The sequence below is a fragment of the Pseudopodoces humilis genome, chromosome 1 (genome assembly GCF_049639895.1).
Source record: "Pseudopodoces humilis isolate 2021_Gansu_Grassland_sample_001 chromosome 1, ASM4963989v1, whole genome shotgun sequence".
NCBI classification, from domain to species: domain Eukaryota; kingdom Metazoa; phylum Chordata; class Aves; order Passeriformes; family Paridae; genus Pseudopodoces; species Pseudopodoces humilis.
Genome location: NC_142200.1, coordinates 57,818,316 through 57,829,362, shown reverse-complemented (window position 1 = coordinate 57,829,362; position 11,047 = coordinate 57,818,316). Strand labels below are relative to the sequence as shown.

At 46.8% G+C, this 11,047-nt stretch overlaps 1 protein-coding gene across 2 annotated transcripts in view; it reads left to right on the top strand.

The window, feature by feature from the left end:
- Positions 1 to 10,660, top strand: part of PTGR3 (prostaglandin reductase 3) — an 11,227-nt gene extending 567 nt beyond the window's left edge. Inside the window, exons 1-3 of one of the 2 annotated variants that reach the window (XM_005517308.3) lie at positions 1 to 1,659; positions 1,815 to 2,972; positions 8,866 to 10,660. The exon at positions 1 to 1,659 is cut by the window's left edge and continues 567 nt beyond it. In XM_005517308.3, the coding sequence (XP_005517365.1) occupies positions 2,668 to 2,972; positions 8,866 to 9,790 (1,230 nt within the window). In that variant the 5' untranslated portion in view covers positions 1 to 1,659; positions 1,815 to 2,667 and the 3' untranslated portion in view covers positions 9,791 to 10,660. The remainder of the gene's footprint in view (positions 1,660 to 1,814; positions 2,973 to 8,865) is intronic. The other variant, XM_014256445.2, reaches the window with a different exon arrangement.
- The last annotated feature ends 387 nt before the right edge of the window (positions 10,661 to 11,047 follow it).

The window sequence follows — 11,047 nt, the reverse complement described above, 5'->3', positions numbered from 1 at the left end:
GGTAAATTCAGTCACTCCCCCCCTCTCAGGCTTTCTCCGAGATCAAAGAGTCTCAAAGCGCAACTTTCTCGCTCGCTCGCTGGCTTGTTTCAAGCTCGTGGATTTGTGTGTTGTTGTTGCTGTTGTTGTTGGGGGGGTTTTTGTTTGTTTGGTTTTTTATTGCGTTGGTAATAGTTTGTTCATTGTGCAAAAAACGAGGTCGATCCAGTCTCTCCTTCTCCTCCCAGCACTTAGTCTAAGAGCAAGGAAGCAAATAATAAAAAGGAGTAAAGCCCCCATACATACATATAGACCGGATGGGAAATGTCAGTCACTCCTCCACCTTCCAAACAGTCACAGATCAAACAGTGTCACCACCGGAGAGGACTACTTTTCTCTCTTGCTCTCCCTTTTTTTTCTCTTCCACAAATCGAAGCTTCTTCTGCTACTAAATACAATGCAAACACATTTTTTATCATGGATTTTTTTTGCTGATCTTGATCTGCAACAGAAGAAGAAAAAAACAAAAAAACAAAAAAACAACACACACACAAAAATTTCCCAAAACCAAGAAAAACCCCGGAGAGTGTGTGCAGAGAGGGAGGGGGGGAGGAAGAAAAGACATTCACTGAGTGGGACAGATTAACGTGAACTGTCCCCCCCCCCCAAACTCCTGGGAGAGAAAGAGATCCACTCTCCCTCTCTTCTCTTTTCACTGAAATATAACACACATTCGGATCCCAGGGCTCTCAGACAGTCTCAACTGATAGACAGACACATCGAGCTGCTTTTCCTGCTTCAGTTTGTTACTCCTCCTCCTCTTGCCCACGTCACCCTGACAATTACAAATAGGTCTCACACAAACCCATACCTGTCAATCTTTTTAATTGCTTTGTTTTCATTTTTTTCCCTTTCCCAGAGCTAAACAATATGACAAAAAAAAAATCTTAATACAGCACGGCATAAAAGATTCCTCATGTGAGACACGCGTTGAGGGGGTTGTTATTATAATCCACTTGCTAAAGTGCTGTGCTAGACGCATGTGCTGATTTAACTTCAGCAGAGGTCTTCTTCCAGCAAACTTAAAAAGAGAAAAAAAAAAAAAAAAAAAAGAGGCAGGCAGGAGATGATACTTCGCCGTGGCACACGTCTACCCAGCATTGAATTAAAAATGATTTATGGGAGATTACAGTTCATCCTTACTTTAAAATACCAACAGATTGCAGAGCGAGAACTGCAGCATATGAAACATACTGCTAATACATTTTGCACAGTATGTGTCTGGGGATTTATATAATGTTAGCTGAGAGAACAGAAGGGTTCTTCCCTTTTTTTTTTTTTTTTTTTTTTTTTTTTAAGGCAAGAAAGCAAGTAAAAGCTACCCAGCTGATTCCTAAAGGAAAACACTTGGAACTGCAGTTTTGTTCTTTTTCGGGAAGAAGGGGATTCTCTTTCTTCTTACTACCGCACAAATAAGCATTGAGCTGTTTATACTGGTAGGATGGAGTTAATTCTGGGAACTACACGCGACATCAGTGCAACATCTCTATTACACTGCCTCTCTCCACGCAGTTGCACCAAGTTGGGATTGGCGGCTCTATCACAACATTGACTTCGGTCCCTCGACTCAGTTGATTCCCCGCGCAGGTTCCCTCACCCAAACGTAATCTACAGCGAGAGGTGACTATATATTTTTTTCTTCTATTTTTAAGAAGAAAGAAAGAAGCAAGGGGGGAAAGGGAGGGTAAGATTTTTCTGGCAGTATCAGGGATCGGGGGAAACCCCTGCGACCCAAGCAAACTGACAGCAGCCTGTTACCCTTCCCCTCCCGGCAGGACGGCGCGGCGGGAAGAGCTTCGCCCGTTTAAATCCCCTCTCGCGGCAGGCGCGGAGCCGCCGCCACCGTCTCGGGGTTGATTCGTAGCACCTTGCGAGGAAGTGAAACGTCTCGTACGGAAGGGGCGGAGCGTCCGCCCGCGGGCAGCGGCTCCTCGGCGGCGGCTAATAACAACATTAGGAGATTAGCTATAACTTCTCCCACTTCTCTAACCTTTCCCGGCCGATAATTTACCGTGCTTTCTTGTTACTCTTTTTTTATTCCTCCTTTATTTTTCTTTTTTTTTTTTTTTTTTTTTTTTTGGTAGGGAAATACCCCCTTTTTGTAAACTAAAGAACGGGGTGTGTGTGGGGGGGGTAATCCGAGGCGTTTCTCTCTGTTCGTCTGTCTACCCTCCCTCTCCCCCTCCCCGTTTTTAAACCCCTTAGTCAGATGCAGGGTACAAACTAAAAGCCACCACCGCCACCACCACCACCACCACCTCTTTCTTTAGGAGATACTCCGGCCCGCTGCACACCTGCCTCGCTGGCAAGGCGGAGCAGGGGCAGGCGCTGGCGGGACGGGCGGCCGCGGGAGCGGGCCGGCCTCGCCCCTCGGTACTGCCCGCGGCGGCAGAAGACGAGCGGCTGCTGCAGGGGGACCATCTTGCCGCTGCTCCTCCGGCGGCGTCTCCGTGCGGCGGAGGGGCCGGCTGGGAGGGGAGGGAGAGCCTGCTGCACGGGGGTTCTGTTTACGTACACATATAGCTGCGAGCGGGGAGTTTCTCCTGCCGGCGCGTCCTGTGAACTGCCTGGAGAATCCCGAGCCGGAGCTCTCCCGAGCGGGGCGGGAGAGGAGAGCCGAGGCAGGGCATGAGTTTTAGCGCGAAAAGCGGCGCTTTGCTGAGCTCCCGGGCAGCGCGGTGGTGGTGGCGGCGGCAGCCGTCCTGCGCCGCGGCGGCTCCCGCCTGGTCCTGCTTCGGTGGCAGCTGGTCGCGGCCCATCCTGGACATGTCCTACTCCCGTCACTTTCTGGATTTCCAGGGCTCGTCTATCCCCAGCTCCATGAAGAAGCTGGTGGTGACTAAGCTGAGCCAAAACTTCAGGGAAGCGGTCACCCTGGAGCAGGACTCGCCCGTGCCACTCCCGGGAGACGGAGACCTCCTGGTCAGGAACAGGTGAGCCCCCGCCCGCCCCCCCGCGCCCCGGCCCCGCGGCCCCCGCCGACTCCTGGCACCTTGTGGCCTGCTCTCTCCCACATGCTCCCTCACTTCGGAGACCGGCTCCAAAGTTGTACCAGCCGCCATCTGGCGACTGTTAATTTCATTTTATTGTTATTGTTTTGAACGGCTGGTGCTACAGCCATGTCACCCTGTCCACGTATGTGGGGGTCACACTTCCTCCTCCTCCTCCTTCTGTGACGGGGCCGTGTGTGTTTGTCTGCGCTCGCTGCTCCCGGCGTGCGCCTGCCCGAAGGAAGAGAAACACCCCAGGGCCCTGGTGCCAAAGAGGGGCGGGGGGGGGAAAGGCGAGTGTTACGTTCGGTGAGTGCCGAGGAGAGAAGGGAGACGGAGCGAAGCGCTCGCAGGGCCCCTCCCTGGGGCCTGCCCGGGCTCGTTACACGCACGTAGTGCCCGGGGCTTGAGCGTGTCCCCGGCGCACCCGCACAAGCCCCCGGGGGACGCTGCCGCACAGCGCCCCGGCGTCGCGGTGCGCGGGCGGGCCTGGCCCGGCCGCTGCCTCCTCGTCGCGGCCCCGCTGCCCCGCACGGCGCTCTCTGGCCTCGGCCCCGCGCAGCCGTGACTCGCCCGGGAGGCCGCGGCCGGGCCCGCAGCCCGGGCAGCCCCGGCACCACCCCCAGCCCTGCGCGCCAGGCGCCGAGGGGGCAGGGCAGCCCTCGGCCTCCCTCGCAGGACGCTGGCCCGCAGTTGTCGGTGGCTTGTAGAGAGGAGCCGGGTCGGGCGAAGAGTGAGGAGGTGACATTTTGCTTAGCATAATACACCGTAAATCCCACGCCCCGGCGCGGTGACCAGCTCGCCGTGAAATGAAGACTCCGAGGACAAAACGTGCCTCCCCCACAGCTGTCTCCATGAAACCTGTTTGTTCTCGGTGGCCCCTTCCTAGACACCGTCCTTCCTTGCGCTAAAACTCAACCTTTTAAAGTTCCGGGTTCTCTGCTCACGAGGGGAAGCCGAAACTCTGGGAACTTTGGAACAGACTGCGTGGCTGGCACGGGAGAGAGCAGCGCTCTCAGGTTCTTGTCAAGCAAGGAAATAGTAGTAACACATAGTTTGCCATCTTCACCGTGGGAGCTTAAAGATGTTAAGCAGCACTAAGTTGGCTTGAGAACAATGCTGCGAGGTCTACTAAGGCAGTGTATGACTGTGTGTGTATGTGTGACATGTATGTGGCCATATGTAACACACAAATACAGGGTGAAGAAGGGGTAAGGAGAAGAACAGGGACTCTTCCAGGAGCTGACGAGAAAGCTGCTGTGGCACTTTAATTCGATGCTGACATCTCCCACTAGGATTTCTGAGACCAAAATTCCCTCCAAACCTCAAAAGTCTGAAACACTGTGTTGCTGCATCCCACTAATCACTGAAACGGTAATGGCGTGAAACAGGCATCCGGCTGGAGTTAAATTCCTTTCTGTGGAAGATGTCGAAAGGCTTGAGATACAAGTAGCAAGTACTCTACTTTGCATTATGTTGGGTAATGCAAGGCAGAGCGACATCCTTGTTTCTCAACTCCCCTCCCTCCCACATATGCACTTGGAGTCTTTCTCATCTCGCTCCCCCACCTGCAGTCCTGTAAATTTTTTAAATTTATTCCTTTTTTTTTTTTTTTCCTAACAGCTTCCAACGTGATTCTTCCCTTCTCCCTCTTTTCCCTCCTTTTGCTGGGTGGGCTCCCTGGGTGCTGGTGGGACATGCACACTTCATGGTAAATGGCCTTCTGCTACACTAAAGGCAGGAGCTAGTCCACAGATTCAGGCAGGCAGTTTGCTGGGCTTTAACACATCAGCCTGTTACATACATGTTCTTCTACTGGTACACATGCATGAGTGGGGATGGAGGGGAGGAAGAGGTGAGCAATGAAGTCTAGATATAGAGTTCATACATTTTGTATTATTTGTGGAATTTCTTCTCTCTTTACTGTTCTTTTCTGAAGAACATCACAGAAGACACAGAATTATGTTACTGTAAAACATTCACTGTATACAAGCTGCAGCAGGAGGCAAGTTCTGAATGTTTCCCCCCCCTCTCTGTCACTCTGGGGAAGGACTATCCCATCCCAAAAGGATGAATCCCCGACTATTTAGTTTTTTTAAAAAACAAACAACCCAACTCAAATACAACTATACATTCTCTAATAGGTAGAATCATGCAATTAAAAACAAAACAATGAAATACTTGGGTTCCAAGAGGGCATTTACAGATTTGTTCATTTTAGTCCCAGTCATGCCCATGAATAGTATTAATTGCTTTGAGCTTTTCATGCAAAACAATCCTTATTCACCACAATAAAATCTGGTTTGGGATTTATGGGAATAGGAAATTAAAATCTGTGTGTGGATAGATATTTTGAAATAAGATGCAGTTTGGGGAAACTTTCTTCTGCTTTAGAGAGCTACCCCAGCAACTCTTATTTCTACTTTTCTATACAGAAAAAAAATAACCCATCTTTTACTCAAAAATCCTTCAAAACTAGAAATTAATTTAAGCTTATTTATTTATTTATTTTTACTTTGATTCTGTGTAGGAAAAAAAGAGGAGGGGGAAAAGGTGATAAATCCTTAATGAAGCCATTAACTTTCGTATGTCCATTTGTCCTGTTTTCCGGGGGGGAAATAAGGGGTGGGAGGGGTGGGTGTGGAAGCAAGGGTTTTCCTTTTTATTGCAGGAGAAGGGCCCAAAGCCTATGAATGTTCCGTCTTGCTTAAAGTTGTTGGGGGATTTTCGAGATTTTCCTGATGAAGTGACACATTTCATTGCCAAATTACCTGTAAGGATTTGTTTTTGGGCTGGAAGATGGGAACAAAGTTTATAGAAAAGGGAGTAAGAGGGGTTGAGAAAGTTTCTTTTTTTGAACCAGGGGACTAAAGGGATCACAGTGAGAAGAGTGGATGGCTATTACTGCTGGGCGTTTGGTCTAAATAATGTTTTTCTTGCGTAGTACTGGTTTGGATGACTTTGTTTTGTCTGTGTTTAAAAGGCTGTGATGCTGGTTTTCGGTGTCTCACTCTTTGTTGTGGTACACAAAACACCATTTCTTCCCCTCGCAGTGTCCTCCTGTTTTCTATAATAAACAGTACGAGGGGTTTCAACACTGCTGAGTATAAATAAAACGGGTGACACAATGTGCGTAATTATTTTGAGAAAAGCCAATCTCAGGCTTTTTTCACACCCTGCCTCAGGTTTGCCTCTTGAAATGTAAGGGGCAAAACTCAACTAGAAACTTCTAAATTAAAGAGCAGATTTAAAGAAAGTGAATGAAGGCAAGGGGTCTTAAAAGCCACTAGCACCCCAAGTAATTGTTACTTCTGTGCTTTTTACTCAGTCTCAGAAGTTAGTAAACTGATCTTCAACTTGTAATTCGTACTTTTTCCTACTTTTAAAAGCAAAATAATCTGTGAAACTGCAGGTACATCCTACCACCTCACTTCTGTCAGCTGGAATGACAAGGCAAATTAGACACTATGTTTTAATCCAGACGGTGCGTGTGATCGTTTTAATGTGTGAGGAATCTAAGAGACTAAACAATCTTGTTTAAAAAAAAAAAAATGTGGGGGGGAGGGGAGGGTTAGATGGCAGGCTGCGCTGATTAATAGTGATGAACCTAGAAGCCCAGGGAGGATCATTTCCCGTGGCACTGCAGCCCCGCAGAGACGGGGAGGGAGCGGGTGCGTGTGCACGCGTGTTTGTGTGTGTGTGTGTGTGTGCACACGCGTGTTTGTGTGTGTGTGTGTGTGCACGCGTGTGTGTGTGTGTGTGTGTGTGTGCAGGCATGAGTGTGCGGGGGTCGGGCGGGCCGCAGCTCCGCGGACAGCCCGCATCCCCTGCCCGGCGCGGCGGGGAGCGCCCGGGCAGCACCAAGTTGAGCCGCGGCCCCCGAAGCCGCACGCACAAGTTGCGGTGCGGCCCGGGCGGGGAAGGGTTCGCATCCTCTCCGGCTGCAGAACAAAAGCAGCGGTGCGTGTGCTGGACCCCTGCTCCGCAGGCGCCTGGTCCTCCGCACGACTACTCCCTTCCCCGCACGCAAAGTTTTTGTCCTCAGAATGTTTGTTGTTCTACCTGCCTTTGTGCTCCGGCCGCCGTGCAGCGCCGAGAAGGGGAAGGTCTTAAAACCACGGGGGCTTGCTCTCCTGTGGCAGCGCTGCCTGCCCTTGCTGCTCCGCGTCCCGCCAAGGCAGGGGCGCGCCGGGAGCGTGAGGAGGGCGGCTGAGCCCAGCGGGGAGCCGGGACCTCCCTTGCGGGCTGGGGCCGGGGGCAGAGCGGGCGCCCCGGGCCGGCCTCGCAGCTACCGAGAGCCCCGGCTAGGTGAGGCCGGTGAGGGGGCGAGCGCAGCTCCCCACCGGGCTCTCACCCTCCGCTCCCCTCCCCAGAAGTTGGGGTGTAAGAGCGGGGGGAGGCGGGTGCAGCGCCGGCACGTCTCGCCTGGCGCCCGAGGAACACGGTTTGCCTCGGAAGCTGCAACTCCGTTACCAATTTTTATTCAGCTTGTAGCCCTCCTGCACGGGAGTCACCTTAAAGCGGGATAGTAGAAGATTTTTTGTATCTGCGAACAGGACGTCGGCATTTTTTGTTGCGGCAGAGCGGCGAGTTAAAGGCAGGATTACCGACAGCTACAGTCGCTTTTACCTATTTTATGCATGGATATAATGTTTACGCTTACGTGTCTTTTTATACATAATGTTGGTGAAAGTTTGAAGCTCCCCGTGCTGTAAAGAATGAAGTGTATCAAAAGGAGCAAAGCGGTTTTAGTTGTCCTCGATCTGTGCGCAAGCAATTTAAAACTACACACACATACGAGCTGAGCTTGTTGCTAACTGCAACAATTAAAAGTGCACTGTTTGCCTACTTCTGCAGCCTTTGCATGGTGTCAAGTACACTTTTTAGGTTGTCACATCTACACACAGTAGCAGTCCTGGCATTTGCTGTTTCATGTGTTTCTTTTTTTACATTTTACAGTTAGCAGAAGCTTCCCCAGTCTGTCTTCTCTTGCATGTGTAAAGATAGTTACTTAAAAAAAAAATAGTCTTTTCATTTGAGCTAGATCATAACTGTTTTAGACATTATCTCCTAGCCCTTAATCAAGTTGTAAGAATGTCTCTATCTTTCTTTAAAAAGAAAAAAAAAAAATTGTTATCCATTTTCACCTGTTAGAGGTCAGAAGGACTTGATATTCAGTTTTACAATTTTACTCCTTCTGTGCAAGGTTGTTTTGAAGTGTTGCAAGTAATTTATATGAAGAAAAATATTTTAACATTGACATTAGCTACATCAAAAGGCAAATTTGCTGTAGTGACTCCATCAATTAAAAAGTACTTGCCTACAGTAACATGACCTTGCAAATGACATCGATAGTTAATATGATCATTAGTCATTAACAGTATTATTATATTCAAAAATATAAATTTGTTGCCAGAATCCACATATTTACCGCTCCGCATGTTTTATTCTTCTGTGTTTTCACATCTTATATGAAGTGGTCAATTAATTTTCATGCTTCAATCTTTTACAGATTTATTTTCAGCTTGTTTAGCTTGGTCAAGTGAACCTAAGGAAAATATAAAGGGGTTTTTTTTTGTTTTGTTTTGGGTTTGGGTATTACTTTTTATAGTTTCTTGGGTTTTTTGTTTAGAAAATTTGTCTGTAATTCTAGAATAACAGAATGGAAACTATGGAAGTCTGATGAAAGTAATCTTTGGAGTGCACTCATTATTCAAATACACAGACAATCAGAACAAATCTCGTACTTATCCCACAAATTTGAATATAAGATTTCTCATACAATGGAAACTTGGTAAGGAGTAAATCTCGTTAATACATTTTTGTTTTCTTCTAGATTTGTCGGCATTAATGCATCTGATATAAACTACTCAGCTGGTCGATATGATGCCTCAGTTAAACCCCCATTTGATATAGGCTTTGAAGGTGTCGGTGAAGTGGTAGCATTAGGACTCAGTGCTAGTGCAGATTACACAGTGGGTCAAGCCGTGGCCTATGTGAAAGCAGGTTCCTTTGCTGAATACACAGTTGTGCCTGCCAGACAAGCAGTCCCTCTACCCTCAGTGAAACCCGAGTTCCTCACTTTAATGGTAAGTGGTGCAACTGCATACCTCAGTTTGAAAGAGCTGGGAGACTTGTCTGAAGGCGAGAAGGTTCTGGTGACAGCAGCGGCTGGAGGAACAGGCCAGTTTGCTGTGCAGCTTGCAAAGAAGGCAAAATGCCATGTAATTGGAACCTGCTCCAGTGATGAAAAGGGCGGCTTTCTGAAATCCATTGGCTGTGACCGTACCATCAACTATAAAACTGAAAATGTCGAATCTGTGCTTAGGAAGGACTACCCCGAAGGTGTGGATGTGGTGTATGAATCTGTTGGGGGAAAGATGTTTGACTTGGCTCTCAATGCCTTGGCTATCAAAGGGCGCCTGATAGTTATTGGGTTTATCGCTGGCTACCAAAACCCCACTGGACTCCAGCCCATTAAAGCAGAGTTATTGCCAGCAAAACTATTGAAGAAGTCTGCTAGCGTCCGGGGTTTCTTCTTGAACCATTACCTTTCTGACTACAAAATGGCTCTGCAGCATTTGCTCAAGATGTATGAAAGAGGAGACCTGGTTTGTGAGGTGGACTTTGGAGACATGTCTCCGGAGGGCAAGTTCACTGGCTTGGAATCTGTATTCCGTGCTGTAGATTACATGTACATGGGAAAAAACATTGGAAAAATTGTAGTTGAATTACCTCACTCTGTCAACAGTAAGCTGTAAAAACAGAACAATGATATAAATCAGAAGAGAGAAAATGGGCACTTTATGCTTCACATTTACTAGAAACAATTTCTATTTTTAATCTTAATAATGGATATTATATTAAAAAACAGCAATAAAGTGTTAATAAAAAGGGGTGGGTTTGTTGGGGGGTGTTTGTTTTGTTTTGTTCATTTTTATTTACTTAGAAGTGTTTAAATCAGTGGCTGTAGCAGGGACATAATGGGCCTGTGTTTGATACTGTCACTTAGGTTAGTGTGAGACACGAACATTGTTCTTGACAGAATAAGTCTTGATGCAGAGGCAGATTTAGTGTGTCAGCCTGATTTGATAAGACTTCATATGTAGTTCAGCTCAGGAAAAAAAAAATCTTTCAGCAATTTTGATTCCCTGATTTAAAAATAAAATTGTTAGAACAAGAATAAGTAAAGAGTTGTATCTTTGGGTTGCTCTATTAATCTTTTGAAGTTTCTGGGAAAAAAATGCTCTTGATTTTTTGTCACAAACACGATAATCATAATTCAGTTGCATCATGGATCATAGTAATATTCGTTGACTAGTTACACAGGGAAATTTATCCTCCAATTCTGACGTGTCAGTAATATTAAGCAACTTGACTTTTTTTTTTTTTTTAATCCTGTCTTTCATAACTATAAACAACTGTGCAATTTTCTTTTAAGTCTTTAACTACAAGTTGCAATATAGTCTCATTTTGTTGCCTTTTCATTTTACACTGTTACTGTTTATTGTCCAGCCTTCCCTATAGTCAGTATTTAAAGATTATTGGAATGGGATTTTGAGCCATGTTCATGTGCGTTCAGGCTCTGTGTATTTTTTGAAGATTAAATAAAGTTTTGAAAGCTATTTAAATATTTGTGGCACTTATTCATAATTCTGTTTCTTGCTGACTAGCTCTTTTTCAGATATTTTGTTTTTCAGAGTTATTTGACTGATCATTCTTGAAGGGACTTCCCATAATCAGGCCTCTACTTCTACTTTTAACAAATATTGGTTCCGCAGAAGCCCTGTTAAAAACAGCAGGGCCGTTTTAAATCTATAGTCACAAACCTGGTAGATGTACTGATGCTCAGCCATAGATTTTCTAGCGGGTGCAGTAAAGTTTTAAAAATTCTTCCTCACCTAGTGGATGTTATTAATGGTACATACAGTGGGAATTCCAGCTAGAAGCATAATATTTTCCAGAATAATAAAATACTTGAAACTGCTTGCTCTACATCTTTATTTCCACAGCAAACT